Genomic DNA, 21080 nt, shown 5'->3' on the forward strand with positions numbered 1-21080 from the left:
TACTGATGCTCGTAGATAAAATCATTTTAATGGGGGATTTTAATATCTATCTATCTATCCATCCATCCATCCATTTTCTACCGCTTATCCCTAACGGGGTCGCGGGGGGTGCTGGAGCCTATCTCAGCTACAATCATAATATTCTATTACAACGTATCAAAACACATATTGGTTTGTCAGACTTCACCTTTTCTTGGTTTAGCTCCTATCTTACTGACAGGATGCAGTGTGTCTCCCATACCAAAGTGATTATGGATTATGTTAAGGTAATGTGCAGAGTTCCACAAGGTTCGGTTCTTGGCCCTGCACTCTTCAGCATCTATAAGGGGCCGCTAGGTTACATCATACGCAAATACGGTGTTCGCTTTCACTGTTATGCTGATTACACGCAACTCTGCATGCCCCTAAAGCTGACCAACACGCCAGATTGTAGTCACCTGGAGGCGTGTGTAAATGAAATTAAACAATGGATGTCCAGCAACTTTTTGCATCTTAACGCTAAGAAAAAAGAACTGCTGATTATCAGTCCTGCTAGACATCAGGACTTTATTTAATAATACTACCTTAACATTTGACAACAAAACAATATATACCTACCCTATCTGCGGTCCCTTCCAAGGTTTCTCATCATGCCCATTGGGTTGAGTTTTTTCTTGCCCTGATGTGGGATCTGAGCCGAGGATGTCGTTGTGGCTTGTGCAACTCTTTGAGACATTTGTGATTTAGGGCTATATAACTAAACATTGATTGATTGGTTGCAACAAAAGCTCCCTCTGATCACAGTGCCTCTATAAATAGTTAGTCTGCGTTAGCTTTTATAATAACAATATCACTAATACTTAATACTAATACTAATATCCAAGTCACGAAATGTACATGAAGTATTGTTGGCGATTTTTGCATGGTTATTAAGAGAGCTATATGGGCGAAATAGAGGACCTTTCATTGGCTCCATTGTAAGCAGACTTTTATTTAGAACGCATAAAAAAATACAGTCGTCTTATCTCTCATAATGATTGTGAACGATAGGCAAAATTCCCAAAAAAGTGCGGTAACTTACTAGGCTAAAGGAATTTGTGTATTTTCTTCCTTCAGAACATAATTTTTACGCAAAACCATTTAAAATACTTGCAGTTTAACACTTCTCCATCTGCCTTATGTACTTGAACTACTATGTTGATGTGATTCTTGATCTTTCCTGAGCTGAGGTCATGCAGCAACGTACTGTTTTATATGGGTCTCCATTTTATATTATTTGTATTATTATATCTGAGTCAGTGTATTTTATCGTACGGTTTAAAAACATATAAAATAAACAAATGCATTTGCAATTGTGTAACAATATCAATAAGCGAATCCTTATGCATTTATATTCATAAATTATTCGAGGTTACGTACCTGCGATGTGGCTCTCAATGAAAACGAGTTTGACACTTGTGGTCAAAAGTTTACATACACTTGTGAAGGCCTAAATGTCATGGCTGTCTTGAGTTTCCAATCATTTCTAATACTCCTATTTTTTTGTGATAGAGTGATTGGAGCACATACTTGTTTGTCACAAAAACATTCATGAAGTTTGGTTCTTTTATCAATTTATTATAGGTCTTCTGAAAATGTGACCAAATCTGCTGGGTCAAATGTAAAAAAACAGCAATGTTAATATTTGGTTACATGTCCCTTGGCAAGTTTCACTGCAATAAAGCGCTTTTGGTAACCATCCACAAGCTTCTGGTTGAATTTTTGACAATTCCTCTTGACAAAATTGGTGCAGTTCAGCTAATTTTGTTGGTTTTCTGACATGGACTTGTTTCTTCAGTATTGTCCACACTTTTAAGTCGGGACTTTGGGAAGGCCATTCTAAAACCTTAATTCTAGCCTGATTTAGCCATTCCTTTACCACTTTTGACGTGTGTTTGGGGTCTTTGTCCTGTTGGAACACCCAACTGCACCCAAGACCCAACCTTGGGGCTGATGATTTTAGGTTGTCCTGAAGAATTTGGAGGTAATCCTCCTTTTCCATTGTCCCATTTACTCTCTGCGAACCACCAGTTCCATTGGCATTAAAACAGGCCCACATCATAATACTACCACCACCATGCTTGACGGTAGGATGGTGTTCCTGGGATTAAAGGCCTCACCTTTTCTCCTCCAAACATATTGCTGGGCATTGTGGCCAAACAGCTCAATTTTTGTTTCATCTGACATCACATGGACAAAGACAAGACCTTCTGGAGGAAAGTTCTGTGGTCAGTTAACACATTTAGTTCAGAAGTGAATACTTTGTGCAGCCCAGCCTCACCCTAACTCTGCCACCAGTGGCCCCCATTTAAATTGAGTTTGAGAACCCTGCTGTAAATTGTAAATATATTGTTAAAAATATTTGAGTGCAACACCAGACAATATGGCCAAAAATACAAAATAACCGCGTACCGTATTTTCTGAACAATAAGCCTTTTTTCCCCAAGATTTGAACCCTGCGATTAATACAAAGGTGTGGCTAATCTATTGATTTTTCTTCGCTGACGGCTATATTATTTGAATGGATTAAGCAAAGACATCAAACAATGCATTAAATGATCCACTTTAAGAAACTGTTCAAACCTAAAACGTGTTTACAAAGTACAAGGAAGACGAATCCTGGTAAACATCTTGAACCTTATTGAAAAGGAGAAAATCTTATTCACCCCATAAAGGTTGAATAAAGACATCAATGACTTTTTTGTTTTGTTTGATCAGCCGTTTTAAAAAAGGTATGTAAATAAACATTTACAAAATATTTTATGTAGATATCTCAATTCACAACGTACCAGTATATATCTGCAGCTTATGGTGCGGTGCGGCCAATAAATGAGAAAAACTTTTCTTCTTCTGAAATTTAGTGGGTGTGCCTTATATACCGGTGCGGTTTATAGTCGGAAAGATACGGTAGTTAGTTACCTCAAAAGATGGAATCTGTAGTTCAAGACAAAGCTTCTCCATTTCAGTTTTGCAGTTCTGAATGTTGCTTACAAGCCTGCTTTTCAAAGACTCCTCCTCTTTGATCATCATATCGAGTAAGTTCTGGGGAACAGAAGGACCCAGACTGTTAAATCATCAAAACACATCACGGACTAATATCTATAATCCACACATCATTCAATGTTAAAAAAATAAATAAAAATTACCTTTGTTTCAATATTAAAACAGGATTAGTACTCTAGACATTTTGTAACAAAGGAGATTCATTCTTTTTTATACTGTGTATTTAAAAGACAGATTTAAACCAAAAGGGTAAAATAGAAAACACACTTCCTTCCCAAGCCAAGTAATTGATCTAACAGTCTTTCCCACACATTATCTGATCCACAAAAATACTCTACATTTTCAGCGCCAAACAGATTTGGCGCTACATGTGAGGCGGAGGTATGCATCCTTACTCAGCAACTCACCTGGTCTGCCAGACTACAAACAGACACAGCAGCAAGGACAAAATGTTAAAAAAAAAAACCCGGGGAAAAATAGAACAAAAAAGTCAAAACGTGATGAAAAAAAAAAAGAAATGTTGATATTAATAATGAATACAAACGACAACAAAGATGTGTCTTTAAATATATGTTTTAGCCCTTTTATTAGCCTATTTCACTACAAATTACATGATGACATCTTGCTACCACCACATTGAAAGAATATTAAGAACAATATTGTTTGTCTTATGTATTGTACGTTTTTTTTTAAACGTAAAATAGTAAACTATTGTTATTTATGACCCTAATTTATGAGCACAATGTTGTTTTTGTGATACTTACTGGGTGGCGATAAGCCACTACTGTTCTTTTATGAATATACAGTTGCTAGTAGGGATGTGAAGATATGAACATTTCATATCACAGTTATTGTCACCAAAATTATTCTCACAATATTGTTGAATGTGCTTAAAAAGTATTCATAGACACGGTTAACACATTTTTATTTTTAAAAATTACTTATTTCCTGAGTTTGTAAACAATAACAAAACCGACCAAAAATATTTTGATATTAAAAAATAAAGATCTGACCACTGTGGTATTGACCTGATACTATATTACTTAGTATCGTGACTGTCAAATTGTGTCAAAATTTGTATCGATCCTCAGATTGGAGTTAACATATCATCCTACGGTGTATGCATTCCTTGTCCTCCAGGGATGATACTTCACTCGCCACAGAGACAAGGATTACTGACCTAGAAGTTTGCACTGAGGAGGGACATTAGCCGCTAGCAAGAATGATACACTGCGTTTAGAACACATTTGCTTGCTTGTCAGTTTCAAATCTGTGGGATACAGCTAAAATGTGTCATCAACATGCATTATCATGATAGAACGATAGTATTAAAACTGTGTTGGCCAAATGTATATAATTCACTGTATATCATCTATATTGCGCAACGCTATGTTGTGTTATCAAGTAAATATCGAAAATTCAAAAAGTATTGTATCGACTACTGAAATGTGACAGCCCTACATCTAGTTATTGTTTGGATGTACATAACGTCACGGCCAGCTCATCAAATGTGCGTGGTGGTCATGCTAGCGTCTGTTCTCAATGGGTACTAGGCGCCATTTAGCCTTTCTTGAAGAAAAATGCCCTATGCTTGCATTTAATTCGGCTGTACAAACCGTTGAAATCGCGAAAAGGATAAACGTTTCTTCAGAGTTCCTCAAGAGGTAATCAAGAAGCGCGGAAGAGTGCACGATTTTATGAAAGACAAGAAGTCCAAGGGAGCAGAGTAGAAGAACGCACAAGATTGCAGTCATCATTTCGTTAAAGGTTGGTTTGATATAGGGCTGCAACAACTAATCGATTAAATCGATTACCAAAATAGTTGGCGATTAATTTAGTCATCGATTCGTTGGAACTATGCTATGCGCATGCGCGGAGGCTTTTTTTTGGTTTTGTTTTATAAACCTTTATTTATAAATTGCAACATTTACAAACAGCTGAGAAACAATAATCAAAATAAGTACAAAAACAGTACAAAACAGCGTACGTCTCATGAGGTGGGGTAAGCTAGCCAATGATGTGGTCATGTGCAGCTCACGTGACGACGGCGTCTCCTTTGCTGGAAAAATTCGAAAAATGGCGCAGGAAAACACTACCGATAGTTTAGCGGAGAAACATCTTGAGGTTATTGCTTCAATGGAGAAAAGTGTACGACCTAAGTCGTCAAAAGTGTGGGAACACTTCACTTTAAAGACTTCAAAGAAGACCGTTTCCTGCAAAATGGCACGGAAGTACAACATTGCTTCAGGATCACCTGAAGAAGAAAAATGTTGGAGCCATGGATGAAGGGAGGAACTCACAGTACGTAACTTTTTAAGTCCATAGTGGCAACAAGCATTCATGAGTTCAGCTTTTTTGTAAGTAACTTTAACATTATGCCTTTGTTGCAAGCTGATGTTTCTCCGGCACATTTGACTCCGTTTTGAGAGAGAAAACGCACGGTTACTAATTTGGAAATAAACGTAACGGACAGAAATATCTCAGGTTGGTTTCATAATGGATCAATGTAGCCGGGCCGATAAAGCTATATAAATATATTTAGATTTGAGTGACGCTTTAGTATAACTAAACATTATGAAGGTGCTGAAATATTTCATGCTATTATTCAGAGGCAGCCTAAAATGAATCCTTTATTATTCACAACAGAAACGTGTACAATATCTGATTCAGTTCTGATGAGTTACATTTCTGTGTTATTATTGGTGTATGCTGCACCCCCAATGTCCACAACATGGTGCCAGTATGCTGGGTTTTTTCAATAAAATACTGGAAAGGATAGAAATGTAGTTTGTCTCTTTTATCCGATTATTAATTGAAGTAATAATCGACAGATTAATCGATTATCAAATTAATCGTTAGTTGCAGCCCTAGTTTGATATCTTTTTTATATACTTTTGTTTACATAAACGTGTCCTCGCAAGACTCAAAGTTAAATCATTAAAGGCAAACTTACCCAAGCAAAAACAATGCACGAGTTAGCCGGTAGTATCTCAATATCAATTTCCTTGACCCAGCCACACAAAAAGAAGTTGTAAGCCTCCTTGTTTTTCCAAGTTTTCATCTGTTTTGTCGTGTAGAATGACGTCTGGGGCACAAGATAGTTCAATATGTCTAGAAACTCCACTGACGAAGAATCCTTGATAGTACTCGACAAATCTTTTTTTGATAAAAGTATAGGGATCTATTCCATTGCATAGTTTGCGTTTTTGCTTGTATCTGCTTTTTGCAGGAAGATCTAAGCCCCTTGCGTACTCAGAGTTTGTGCGCCATTTGCTGCACAACAGCCATTTTGGCACCACTGTTTTACGCACAACAGCCATTTTGGCATCACTGTTTTACGCTTCCGGGAAGAAGTCATGTGACGGAATACAAACAATAGGAGTTTAACAGTAAATGTATTTGTAGCCAGATTTATCGGTACAAGGCCTTCGGTTTCACACAGATGCACATTAAAAAAATTAAGAATCAAAGAGGAGCGGTTACGATAGGGGAAGTATTTTCGCAGGAACGGGAATCCAGACAAAATCCAGAGGGACACCTCAAAAGGCCATGGGAGTGTGCATTACCACGAAAGGCAAGGTGTCGAGACGTGCTATGCAACATGTGCAGACCAGCCTTTGACTTGCCGCAGTCATAACTACAAATACTGCCTTCAACAATAATAAATAGGTAAACCAGTGTCCAGAATAAGTGGTGCAGGGGTCATTTTGGAGTGCGGCTCTTTTTTTGTATGAGCCCCTAGCATTGTGGAAATAAAACAAAACAGCAAAAAAAAAATACAAGCGATCTCTTGGCAAATTGTTCTTTTTGATTGTGAGCAAAAATTTGGCTAACAAACCTCCCCACCGCCAGTTGGTGTCTTGAATGTCAGCAAACCCTGCATGATCTGGTCAAAACATCAGTTGTTTTACTCGCTGGATAGCAATATATAATCTAGTTTTTCCAGCCAGGTGTCCAAACAATTGTGTATGAAGGACAGTGCTGAGAAGAAAATGCGGATGATATTCACTGAATAAAGACGCCAACTAACATGACAAAAGGTAGCCGACTTGGAGAAGAAGTGCAAGCATATCCCTGTTACAATAATCTACACCAGTGTTGTCCAAAGTGCGGTCCGATGGTCTTTTGCGGCCAGCAGATCATTTTTTAACTATTACAAAAAAAAAACATAAAAAGTGGAACAAAAAAGCAAACAGGTGTAATGTAGTGAGAACATGTTGCAGTATTGACACTAATAACACAAATTTGCAATCAGACAGTTTTTTACTTTAAAACTGTCATTGCTCTAAAAAAGATAAAAATGTATAATCAACAGAATGATCTGAAGTTGATCCAAATATTTAAGAGTTGAAAGTAAAATTAATATATATTAATATAAGAACTATTTGTAACACTTTTATGAGTGGGGGGTTTTGGATCCCCAAGGTTATTGTTAAACGGTTATTGTTCAGAAAATAATGATGAACCTAAAGCAATGTTATGAATTTTTCAACTATTTAAGGCTCCAATTACTTCACATCAAATATTCAATTTTTGAAAATGTTTGGGGGAAACTATTGCATATTTGATGTGTATGTCATAAAAGAAAACATGATTTTCTTCGGAAAAAACGGCATAATAAAAAAAATGAAATGTTATGGCAACGGATTGAAAATATTATATGCCTTATTTTTAACACTTTAATGACTGAGGGACCCCAGGACCTTTAACATTCACCAAAATTGAGGGAAGCCCGAAGGGGTACAATATATATTGTATTGGTCTTGAAAATCAAAAATATCAAAAGGGCCACTGCCTGCTTTCATTTTTCAATGTGCTGCCCTCTCAGTAGAAAAAGTTTGGACATCCCTGGTCTACACCATATTGAAGCAGAATGCCAGCCAAGGACGTTAAAATGCTTTCCAAACAACAGACATTAATCCATGAAAATCTGGAGAAGCAGCCGGAAGGCGATACGAAGTACACCGTTCAAAGTAAACGCTGTACATCCATATTACATTACTGTAGTTCTATGCTATTGTTTTCCCAACAATACCCAGGATCTAGGAGTTTGTTTTTCTTATTCAAAAGTATGTTAAATGTTAAAAAAAAAATTAGTTTTTTGGGGGCACATAATGGGATGATGGAAATGGTTGATTTAGAATAGGAGTATTTTGGGTTATGAGCTCCCCCTAAACAACTAAACCGGTAAGCTGAGGTACCACAGCAAAGCAAAAATGCATAATATAACGACCAAAATATGTAGTCTTGATATTATCAAGTAACAACATCACTAAGATTTGTCTTTAAATCTATGTACCGTATTTTTCGGATTATAAATCACAGTTTTTTTCATAGTTTGGCCGGGGATGCGATTTATACTCTGGAGCGACTTATGTGTGAAATTATTAACACATTACCGTAAAATATCAAATAATATTATTTATCTCATTCACGTAAGAGATTAGGTGTATATCAGCAATCGTCACACACACACGTCAACCAATAAAAATTTGGCAGGGGCGGGTCATGGCAGAAGTGCATTGTGAAAAAAAAAAGATGCTACCTGCTACTACTTCCGTACCTATGAAAATTGATCATTTCAACATTGGCGTTAACTTATAAAAACTGAGAAGGGCTGAACAAAAATGGCACCGAAAAGGAAATCATATACTGCAGGTTACAAGTTTTAGAAGCGACACCGAGGAAGAAGATTTCATCGGATTTAGCGATTAGGAGTGACAGATTGTTTGGTAAACGTATAGCATGTTCTATATGTTATAGTTATTTGAATGACTCTTACCATAATATGTTACGTTAACATACCAGGCACGTTCTCAGTTGGTTATTTATGCGTCATATAACGTACACTTATTCAGCCTGTTGTTCACTATTCTTTATTTATTTTAAATTGACTTTCAAATGTCTATTCTTGGTGTTGGATTTTATCAAATAAATTTCCCCAAAAAATGCGATTTATACTCTAGTGCGACTTATATATGTTTTTTTCCTTCTTTATTATGCATTTTCGGCCGGTGCGATTTATACTCCGGAGCGATTTATAATCCCAAAAATACGGTATTATGTTTTTTAGTCATAAAAATTGCATGCAGATATGTTATGGCCAATTATGTGACGTCATCTTGACTCCCAACCACAAATGGATTGCAGTAATCCACCTTCAGTAGCAGGCACCATTTAAATAATTTACGCAGTTAATTTATTGTTTTTCATGGTATTATTTTGTTTTGCCATTAAAACATTGCAGTGCATCTCATTGTATTGTGCAGGTGCATCGAAAGCAGTATACAATAAAAACAGACGAAGTCAAAGTAATAAGTAGTTTCAATGGGGTTATAATTACCATAACAATACATTGCTGACCCACCTTAATGTGATTCTTGACAACATTCGTTCTTTGCAGTCTTTGGTCTTCAGGTATGCCGATCTCCTCCCAAATGTCCTTCAGGTGGCACAAAGCTTTATTGAGGCACGACACGGACTCTGCTGCGAGCGCCACACTGCAAACATATTTAATGTAATTAGTCAATTTAATTCAGATGCATAGTTAGCAGCAAACTTGCTAACGTGCATAAGTCCACATACATGTAGTCGCTCACACTTGGTTACGACGTGTACATGTACTCCACTAACAAATTCAAAGTCTGAGAACTTAAAACACAAAAACGTACCTTCTCCTCATTTTCAATCGAAGTTGTGGCCGCCACCAATCGGTCAGAATCAATTAAAAAACTAACCAGAGAGAGAAATGAATGGTCAACGTTGCGCGCTGCCAGTGTGAGCCGTTGGTCACTGTCAGTTCAAAATCCCACCAAGCAATGCGCTGCTCTCCCATTGGCTCGTTAAGAAGTGGGCGCGTGTTTTAGCAGCAGCAGCATGAGCCGCCGGGACTGTTTGCCGACTCTCTTACTAGAAGCACCACCCATCTAACTCTACCATAGTTCAAAACAAACACATCCTCGTCATGGAAAGCGTTTGGAGTGAGCGATACTACAAATGTTGGCGTCGGTTAGTGGTGTGCGATACCATTGATTGTCTTTCCGATCAGATACCGAGTTAAATTCAAGTTGGTATCGGCAATACCGATCCCATACCGATACTTTGTGCAAATTTACTTTTGTGTCTGCTAAAATTTAAAAAAGTTGTGTATTTCGAACAATAACAGCAGAGAGAAAACATAATTTATTCTTACTATTTATTATATATTGTCTTTATTATATTATTTAATATTTGTTTATTTATTATTATTACATAGTATTTTATAATTATTATTTTGTATTTATTTATTGCAAACTCTGAAGTATATTGAGGTAGTGGCTTGAATACAACAGAAAAAACAGAGGACAAAATAATACAAAGCACACGAAACCATAATAAAAGGAAATAAGTAACATAATAAAAACAATAAAATAAAGAAATTAATAAAAACTACTATTAGGATAAAAAGTAAGTCACAATTCAGTTACATGAACATGTTAACGTGAAAATACTGAACATGTAAACAATATCATTCAACATTGACACATTGCCTCATTCGCAAGTTTAGTTACTTTTTTACACGGTGTTCCTGGCAGGGGTGTCACTAGCTTTTATGGACAGGGGGGGGGGGCTTAGCCCCCAGGAGATGCACAGGATGCGAGCGAACGTAGCGCACGAGCACAAAACTTCACAAACCGCTAACAAAGACTTAGAAATTATTCATTGTTATTATTATTATTTAAAAAAATGCAATGCAATGAAAAAAATGCAATGAAAAAATGCAATGGAAAATGCAATGAAAAAAAATACAATGAAATGCTCCCCGGGACGATGGCTTTTAACCATTTTTTTCTTTTCTTTTTATGTATTTATTTATTTTATATTTTACATTAAATGTCTTGGTTTTTCCTCCCTCTGAAAATCCTATGAAATGTTTAACAAGCCATCCTATAATACAAACCCCGTTTCCATATGAGTTGGGAAGTTGTGTTAGATGTAAATATAAACGGAATACAATTATTTGCAAATCCTTTTCAACCCATATTCAATTGAATGCACTACAAAGACAAGATATTTGATATTCAAACTCATAAACTTTTTTTTTTTTTTCAAATAATTAACTTAGAATTTCATGGCTGCAACACATGCCAAAGTAGTTGGGAAAATGCATGTTTACCACTGTGTTACATCACCTTTTCTTTTAACAACACTCAATAAACGATTGGGAACTGAGGAAACTAATTGTTGAAGCTTTGAAAGTGGAATTCTTTCCCATTCTTGTTTTATGTAGAGCTTCAGTCGTTCAACAGTCCGGGGTCTCTGCTGTCGTATTTTACGCTTCATAATGCGCCATACATTTTCGATGGGAGACATGTCTGGACTGCAGGCGGGCCAGGAATGTACCCGCACTCTTTTTTTTACGAAGCCACGCTGTTGTAACACGTGCTGAATGTGGCTTGGCATTGTCTTGCTGAAATAAGCAGGGGCGTCCATGAAAAAGACGGCGCTTAGATGGCAGCATATGTTGTTCCAAAACCTGTATGTACCTTTTAGCATTAATGGTGCCTTCCCAGATGTGTAAGTTACCCATGCCTTGGGTACTAATGCACCCCCATACCATCACAGATGCTGGCTTTTGAACTTTGCGTTGATAACAGTCTGGATGGTTCGCTTCCCCTTTGGTCCGGATGACACGATGTCGAATATTTCCAAAAACAATTCGAAATGTGGACTCGTCAGACCAGAGAACACTTTTCCACTTTGCATCAGTCCATCTTAGATGATCTCGGGCCCAGAGAAGCCGGCGGCATTTCTGGATGTTGTTGATAAATGGCGTTCGCTTTGCATAGTAGAGCTTTAACTTGCACTTACAGATGTAGCGACAAACTGTATTTAGTGACAGTGGTTTTCTGAAGTGTTCCTGAGCCCATGTGGTGATATCCTTTGGAGATTGATGTCGGTTTTTGATACAGTGCCGTCTGAGGGATCGAAGGTCACAGTCATTCAATGTTGGTTTCTGCCCATGCCGCTTACGTGGAGTGATTTCTCCAGATTCTCTGAACCTTTTGATGAGATTATGGACCGTAGTTGTTGAAATCCCTAAATTTCTTGCAATATCTGGTTGAGAAACATTGTTCTTAAACTGTTTGACTATTTGCTCACGCAGTTGTGGACAAAGGGGTGTACCTCGCCCCATCCTTCCTTGTGAAAGACTGAGCATTTTTTGGGAAGCTGTTTTTATACCCAATCATGGCACCCACCTGTTCCCAATTAGCCTGCACACCTTTGGGATGTTCCAAATAAGTGTTTGATGAGCATTCCTTAACTTTATCAGTATTTATTGCCACCTTTCCCAACTTCTTTGTTACGTATTGCCGACATCAAATTCTAAAGTTAATGATTATTTGCACAAAAAAAAAAGTTTATCAGTTTGAACATCAAATATGTTGTCTTTGTAGCATATTCAACTGAATATGGGTTGAAAATGATTTGCAAATCATTGTATTCCGTTTATATTTACATCTAACACAATTTTCCCAACTCATATGGAAACGAGGTTGGTAATACAGCAGCTATTAATGTAACAATACAATAAAACAAATATATTTAATGATGTTTTTTTCATTATTTTAAACAATAGGCTAATGTACATTACTTTATATAGATTCTGCAAGAAACACAAAAATTAAAAACTAAATTATTTACAATTGCAGACACAAGGTTTCGTGCCGCTTCACTCATTGTAAAGGAAGACGGAAGTCCACGCAGGAGAAAAATGACTACAAAGATGGTGTCTGGGTTTTTCTTATATATATATTAGGGGTGGGCAAATTAATGCGTTAATTTCGAGTTAACGCATCAATCTATTAACGCCGACAATTTTTTTATCGCGCATTTGCGTATGTTGTTTACATGCTTTTATTTTGTTAACGCCTATTGCTGGCTACTGCGGACAAGGAAGGAGAACGCGGAAGAAAACAAAACAAGTATGGAGAAGAAGGGTAACTCAACAGAACTTTTACAGGGTCATTTTCATTATAAAGTACTTCCAGGCGGCGGATTTGACAGAAACAAAGTGGTTTGTAGCCACTGCCAAGCTGAATTTTCTTATCACAGGAGTACTTCCAGTCTAAAATATCACCTTAACGCCAAGAACACTGTTGATGCGAGCAAACCGTTCAACAAAGCAGAAAGTGGAGCCAGGCTTCGGCAGACTATGTTAAATGCAGCGTGCGGGAGAAGTATAAATAAACGAGAGCAAGAGAAGCTAACAAATGCCATAGCGAAGTGGATAGTTACAGACTGTAGGCCCATTAGTGTTGTGGAAGACGCCGGTGTTGTACCGAAATCTGTTACCCATCGGAATTTGTAACTCCAGGGGGCGATGTTCCCATGGCGTTTGTTTGATGGTTAAACGGAAAGCCCAAAGAGGAGGAGAAGAAGAACGCTTGCGTAAATGGCGTAAACTATCCTTAATGCTGAAACGTCAGTTGTCAGAATTTCAGCATCAATAAATTACACATATTCTGGAAATCAATGACTTACTTTCATTATGGTATGAGTCAATTGTATCAGCTGTTGATTCTCTCTCACACACATACATTTTCCAATATAGATAAGGCTATACATGCACATGCGGTTGTTCTGTTTGTTATGGCTGTATGTTCCCTATTCTTAAGCCAGGCACCTCAATTACCATTTCCTGCCCTTTTTACACCCCCCTCCCCTTCATCTCCATTCACTTTTTCTCATTTAGACCCCCAGAATCAGGACGCACTACGGTTACATTTTCCGATAAGCTGTGACTTGGCCGTCAGATTTCGAGACCTTACTGTATGTTCCCTATTCTTAAGCCAGGCACATCAATTACCACTTCCTGCCCTTTTTACACTCCCCTCCCTTCATCTCCATTCACTTTTTCTCATTTGGACCCCCAGAATCAGGACGCACTAGGGTTACATTTTCATATAAGCTGTGACTTAGCCGTCAGACTTTTTTTTTTTGGGGCGTGGCCTCCAGCTCCGGCTGAATACCGGGAGTTTGTCGGGAGAAAATCTCTGTCGGGAGGTTGTCGGGAGAGGCGCTGAATATCGGGATTCTCCCGCTAAAAACGGGAGGGTTGGCAAGTATGCTTTATGGAAATGCACGTAAAATCCATTGCAATTGTTTGTCAGATATAGATGTATTAAGTAACCATTCAAGCAAATGTGAAATGAACTTACTTTCAATACAAATATCCCACAGGAGGTACTGTCTTTTTGTAGACTGTTAGGCACTGTGTTTGCAGACCACTTTGGTAGTGCAACATTCCTCTGTCGCATGAAAGACCTTCATATAATGTACACATCAAATCAAATTCAGGTATTGTGGATGTGTGTGAAAGTAAGGGATGGTTGATGGTAGCTGTAGGAGGATGAGATAGGGGCAGCTGCTCTACAGGCTTGACACATCCTTAATCCCTTGCGTTGTGCCTGTAAAGCAGCTCCCCCTATCTCATCCTCCTACAGCTACCATCATCCACCCTTTACTTCCACAGTAAACAGGAAGCCTGGGAGCTTTTGACTTATGAAAGAAACAGCTGTTACCCGGTGGACTCCAAACACTTGGGTACTTTAGAGCGAGCATTGCCTAATGAGTCAAGCACGAGACTCCGCTGCTCTGCTGGATAAATGGCCTGTGAATATTCAGAAACATCATAGAGCTTCACTTCTATTTCCTCACTGTCAGATAAGCCAATAACAGAAACACCCAGGATTAGGAGATATAATAATAATACCTGGGATTTTATATAGCGCTTTTCTAAGTACTCAAAGTCGCTTTACATGTTAAAAACCCATCATTCATTCACACCTGGTGGTGGTAAGCTACTTTCGTAACCACAGCTGCCCTGAGGAAGACTGACGGAAGCGTGGCTGCCAATTTGCGCCTACGGCCCCTCCGACCAGGTTCATGGACAGCTCCCAAAACAACAAAAAATGAATTGGGATCCAGCTGGAAAAAAAATTGAGTATGCAAATTTGGTTTACATTTAAAAATGCAAAGCACATTGTTATTTGTGCCATGTTCTCATATTAACAAAGGAATCCTACTTTCACTCGTGTTTTTTTCCTTGCCACATCATTGTCATGGCAAATGAATCAATGTATGCAGCTTGTTTCCCTCCTCGGCTGTTGTAGCACTCGACTAGTTTATGTAGGTATGCATTGATGACCTAAGGGCAAGAAAGTGAAGTGAATCCACCTAACTTTATTATTGTGGGTTTTTTATTTGTCTTAGCCAGATGTAAGTAAAGGAAATTTGTGTTTCAGCTTACCTCGCTTTCAAGTTCCTTGTTGGGCCCTGTGCGATTGATGTCCCAATACCACAATTTGTATCGTCCAATTTTGGACAGAAGAATGTGACAATCCTGTCCTCCCCAAGTTTCTTTGATATCTGCCAGAAAGATTTTATTTTTTAGAAATGTGAGGTAAAAACAGAGGTGGTAGATATGTAAGAGGGGATGAAATGTATGTAGTAATGTTTCTAAAATTGTTTTTTGGTCATTTACATTGCTCTGGATTATGTGAGATGGCAGGGATTCCATGGGATCCTCTGGCAGGTGTCATTCATCTTTTGGTAGACCCAGAGGTGGCTGAGGTGGTCTCACTGGTGTTTGGGGTGATGGCTGTGGCAGGTGCAGAAGAATCTTCAACTGCTGTGGTGGCAGGTGAGGCTGTATTTGGAGTGGCTTCAGCAGGGGAATCTGTGGAGCATGTCCTCAATTTGGCTGGTATTCTAGGGCCTTCCTCCACATATTTTCTTAAATGATCAGCATTGACCTTATACCAGTGGTTCTCAAACTTTTTTTGTCATCCCCCACTTTGGACAAGGGGGAGTTTTCAAGCCCCACCTGCCCCCATCGCCCCAACAGAACGCTAATGCCAAGCTTAACATTTTCAAATTTATCGAACATCAAGTAACATCAAGTTTTATACATTCAAACTCAATAACATAAAATAAAATCAAGTTCAATAATAAATAAAATTAAAGCTGCAAGCAGCATTGGTCGGGTCCGCCTTCTGGCAGGTGCTAGTCCTAGGTGTCCAATACTTTTGTCCAGTGGTAGTCCTGAGTGAGACCTACATAGAGGTTTTTGTTTCGTGTCTCTACGATATTGGTACTGGGAGTTAGAGGAAGTTGTGTCTGAGTTCACATTGTCATTATAGGCTATTGTGTGTATTGAGGCCAAAGAAGGTCTAATCGCAGTTTCGTTGTCATTTTTGGCACCGTAGCAGCATCAGTGCTGCGGGTCTTTGAAGGCTCGTAAAATCAAAACGGTAGCACTTAATCATTATCCGTACGCATCTTTTAATCAGAAGGGTTCAATCTCTCTCCTGTAGCAGTTTGAAGCGGAAACGACAAACGGGCTCAGAGGAGATAATGTTTGATGTTTGGTGACCGTTTGGTACAAAAATGTTGTTTTGAAATGGAGATAACAAACTTCCTGTTGATTTTTGCTGAAGGGTGTCAATCTATGAAATGTAGGTCTAGGCGAGACCTACATTAGAGGTATTGGTTTCATGTCTCTACGACGTTCCTACCGGAAGTTACAAGCAGTTTTGTCAGATTTTTCCTCTGAGGAGCAGTTTTTTCTCTGTTTTTTCCAAAAAATTATGTAGAGCACAATTTTGAGTTTTGGGATTCGGTTTTTTTTTTAGATCGCAGTTTCCCGCAGTCCCGATGTGTGTGCGAATTTTGGTGAGTTTTGAAGTATTTTAAGGGGGTCAAATTACAGCTCAAAAATCAAAAATGAGTGTTTTTAGTCATTTTTTGTCTTGAAGGGGAAATTGCCAACTTCCTGTTGGTTTTCGCCCGAAGAAGTGAAATTATGAATTGTAGGTCTAACTGAGACCTACATACAGGTTTTTGTTTCATGTCTCTACGACCTTCCTAGTGGGAGTTAGAGGCATTTTTCTTCCTAGGGGGCGCTAGAGAGCAATGTTGATTTTTGGTATTTTTTTTTACCACTAAAGTGTGCTGTCCCCGGGGTTTAATGTGTATGTCAAATTTGGTGAGTTTTGAAGCATGTTAAGGGGGGCAAAGTAGTGCGCGACCGTGCGGAAGAATAATAAAGAATAATAATAAAACCTTACAAATACAATAGGTTCCTTTGTAACCAGTACAAAGGACTCCCTGAGGGAGTCCTTTGTACAGGGTACAGGGCGGACCCTAATAACTGTGCAGCTGTGGTATAACTTGTATCAAGTTCAATATCAAATAAAATAACTTGCATCAATTCAATAATAAATAAAACAAAAGTGTTATAACTTGCATCAAGTTCAATAATAAATAAAAAAAAGTGTTATAACTTGCATCAAGTTCAATAATAAATCAAATAAAAGTGTTATAACTTGCATCAAGTTCAATAATAAATCAAATAACTTGCATCAAGTTCAATAATAAATAAAACAAAAGTGTTATAACTTGCATCAAGTTCAATAATAAATAAAACAAAAGTGTTATAACTTGCATCAAGTTCAATAATAAATCAAAAAAAGTGTTATAACTTGCATCAAGTTCAATAATAAATCAAATAAGTGTTATAACTTGCATCAAGTTCAATAATAAATAAAACAAAAGTGTTATAACTTGCATCAAGTTCAATAATAAATCAAAAAAAGTGTTATAACTTGCATCAAGTTCAATAATAAATCAAATAAAAGTGTTATAACTTGCATCAAGTTCAATAATAAATCAAATAACTTGCATCAAGTTCAATAATAAATGAAAATAAAAGTGCCACTTTGCAATCTTTGCCAAAAAAAGGAGGACAGGGCAAGTGAACATGAGTTTTACAGTACTCTAGCATTAGTGGCTGCAATGAGCCTGTTTTGCACTGCACAGCTTTTCAAATCGGGGTTGCCGGCTTGACACTGCCACTGTTAAAACCTCATTGAATTCGGGGCTGAGCTGCCTTGACGCGAGTGTTTCCCGGTGAATGACACATTGTGTCCAATGCGCATTTGGCGCAACCCTCTTTATTAGAGCCCGCAGCCCGTTTCTTGACTTTGCCATGCGCGCCATCAGAGCAAAAGCCCACACAGTTTTCCCATTTAAGGTCGTGTTCTTTGAAGAAACTGTCCATTATCTTGAACAGCTCATCAGCAGTGGCTCTATTTTTTATGTATTTGCAAAACAGCAAATCCTCGCACAGTGACTCGCCATTCACAAAGCTTCCGCTTAGCCCCGCCCCATTAGTTACTGTTGCTGTCTGTCAAACTTTCGCTCCTACCTAGAAATGTAAAGCATACAGGAAAAATAAGTAATTTACATTTATCTATATAGCGGATTTCACAGACAGAATCACAAAGTGATTTCCAGTGTGTATAGAAAATGAAAGCATAGTAAAAAAAAAAATCAAAGAATATAATAATAAAAATAAATAAAAAAATCAAAGTGAAATTTCCTCCCGTTCCTCGCGCCCCACCTGTCATGTCTCTATTCCCCACCAGTGGGGCGCGCCCCACACTTTGAGAAACGCTGCCTTATACACAGGCTTTCCATCTGTGCTGACAAGGTCAATACTTTTCCCCTGAATTTTTGTTATGCAAAATGGACCAAGGAAGTCAGGGTCAAGCTTTCCCCCTTTTCTTTGCTGACTTCGGACATTTCGCCGCCACACCATGTCCCTCACCTGCATAAATTGAGTTTTAGGCCTGTTTTTTGCTGCCTGGGTTCTTTGATGAGCCTTTTCTTGATTTTTTTGTACAATGGCCAATATTTTCTCCTGCCGTTGTAGATCAAACATCACTTCTTCCTCTGTGTATAGCTCCTCAAAAGACTTATCAACCCGTGGCAGAGAAGAAACGGATGCTAGACATACACTGTAGTACTGGCAAATTGGGATTGAAGTTTTACACAAGGGAGGAATACTGCATAGATGGAATTGAAATGAAGATGAATGAGAGTTAACCTGGAAGTTCTCTGCAACCTCAGAAGGGTATCGCGCCTCCCTTCCAAACATGAGGAAGTATGGCGAAAATTTTGTGGTGATTTGTTTTTTGGTGCGTAGGCCGAACATAACTGCGTCCAAATAATCATCCCAATCGTTCGCCTTGTCTTTCACGAGCTTCCCCAGGGTTCTAAACAATCATTTCATAGAAACAACATAGATGCTCTAAAAGTTTGGAATATTTTGGGTGAAACTAAGACTTAATGGAAGAAATATATAACAACTATAATTCTAATCATTAACAAAGCTATAATGACATGTTTGTTTGTTTTTTACCTCTGAATGCTAGAGTTGAGTCTCTCCACCAACCCATTTGTCTGGGGGTGGTATGGAGCACAAAGGCTTCTTTTAACCCCCAAAAGCCGGCAAACCTCTGTGTTGATCTGTAAAAGTAGTTTGTAATTCAAGGCTTCAAGTACTTTCACATGTTTAGTCCTTTTAAACCTCACAATTTAAGTCAAGCAGTATTCTATCAACAATATTATAGTCATCAATTGTATCAGTGAGAAGTACAACACAATAATTCTAAACTAAATCATAAGTTTGTGTATCTTACATCAAACAAAAAGGTATATGCACACATTGTTGACAAATTATTTGCCCTGGTCAGTCAGGATTCTTTGCAGAACCTCAAACTGATAGAAAAATTTGAGGATGCACCCTGTCACTTCTTCTGCTGTTTTAGATTATAGGGCATATGCCTGTGCCCATCTGGTGCAGTAATCTACCATCACACAAATGTATTGGTTGCCTGTCTTGGTCTTCACCAGCCTGCCTATGAGGTCCATTCCGACCAGCTCAAAGGGGCATTTGGTCTTGAAGAGAAGAGTGGAGAACAATGTTAGCGTGGAGTAAACACACACAAACTCACACAAACACAGGGAGAATTATAGCTGCTGTGAGGCAATGGTTCGGGGACATGAAAATTTAGGCAACATTTGCATATTCTTCACAACTAGTTTGACTTTGGTAGTCTCAAATGATTGACCTATAAACAGCGAGGCCTTATCCCTGCCAGAGTTTGAATAGGGCCACCTTTTCATGGGAGATTGCAGTGCTAGCCACCCCACCTCTCGCCAAGGATACATGCTGTGTAATTAAAATGCAAAAGGTGAAGTTCACCTTGATTGGCTTGTACTCTGTGCCTGCCTTTAGGTCAACCCTGCCCTTCTGTTGACAGGACGTGCATTCAGACAACTGAGTATAAAAAACATTGATCAATACAAAATATTTAACGGCTTAAAAGTTATGTCAGTATGGGTATGTGCAGAGTATGTTATTTAATTGTTTGACAAAGGGGAATGGGGTATATAGGCCAAAATGGTAAAGACTATTTGATATATACTTGGGAATCAAATTGTTTATTTCAGCAATGAAGGCCAAAATATCTGAATTGTTTGACATTCAGAATTTTTTTTAAATTGCTTAATTATTTTTTATGTTTTTATGACGAGCCAGCAGACTGTCCTTCAAAGTGGACAGTCATAAGTGCCCTTCATAAATAAAATGATGGACTGTATTCCATTTATTTCTGACAAGGCAGCAGTACCTTTCGGTAAGACAGGCAAGACATGTTGTAAAGGCAAAAATGAGGAAAAACCAAATCTTACCCATTTTTCAATGTCACACGTCATGGAGGGCCAGTAACATCTCTTGGAAATTGCATCCCTTGTTTTGATCTGGCCACAATGTGCGCCAATGTCACTTGCGTGGAACTCTCTAAATATGGCATCTGCTTCAGCTGCCCCACACACCACTTTAACTTTCAGCTCTTAGGCCGATCCTTTGTGGCGGAGGTAATATAGCTTGCCATCTATGACAAATCAAAGCATTAATTGAAAGCTTATTTCTTACAATGAAAAGTAATACAGTGAAATACAAATATCTCTGATTTGAAATCCAGAGATTGTAGCAATGGTATTTGTTTATTGTAGACATTTCAATGCTTTACTTGCTGTGCTCACACCTAACAGAGTGAGCGGCCTGATTCTATACAAATTAAATGCAAAACTCACAAATGGCGTGGGGGCAGTGTATATTCATTCATGAAGGATCTATGTATATTAAGATTTACTCTTAGACTATTAAA

The 21080-nt window shown here is 38.2% G+C and overlaps 1 protein-coding gene across 7 annotated transcripts in view; it reads right to left on the reverse strand.

Annotated features, from left to right (window-relative positions):
- The window catches only part of prc1b (protein regulator of cytokinesis 1b), a 45632-nt gene extending 25460 nt beyond the window's left edge, over positions 1-20172 (reverse strand). The window contains exons 1-9 of one of the 7 annotated variants that reach the window (XM_062030528.1): positions 19268-20172; positions 15548-15742; positions 15314-15432; positions 15090-15211; positions 14851-14991; positions 14586-14674; positions 14223-14328; positions 9389-9521; positions 2938-3060 (exon numbers count right to left, since the gene is read on the reverse strand). In XM_062030528.1, coding sequence (XP_061886512.1) covers positions 2938-3048 — 111 coding nt within the window. In that variant the 5' untranslated portion in view covers positions 3049-3060; positions 9389-9521; positions 14223-14328; ... (4 more) ...; positions 15548-15742; positions 19268-20172. Of the gene's footprint in view, positions 1-2937; positions 3061-9388; positions 9522-9692; positions 9876-14222; positions 14329-14585; positions 14675-14850; positions 14992-15089; positions 15212-15313; positions 15433-15547; positions 15745-19267 lie in introns of those variants that run through there. The other 6 variants (XM_062030529.1, XM_062030527.1, XM_062030530.1 and 3 more) reach the window with 6 other exon arrangements.
- Positions 20173-21080: the final 908 nt, after the last annotated feature.

This window comes from Entelurus aequoreus, linkage group LG02 (genome assembly GCF_033978785.1).
Source record: "Entelurus aequoreus isolate RoL-2023_Sb linkage group LG02, RoL_Eaeq_v1.1, whole genome shotgun sequence".
Taxonomy (NCBI): domain Eukaryota; kingdom Metazoa; phylum Chordata; class Actinopteri; order Syngnathiformes; family Syngnathidae; genus Entelurus; species Entelurus aequoreus.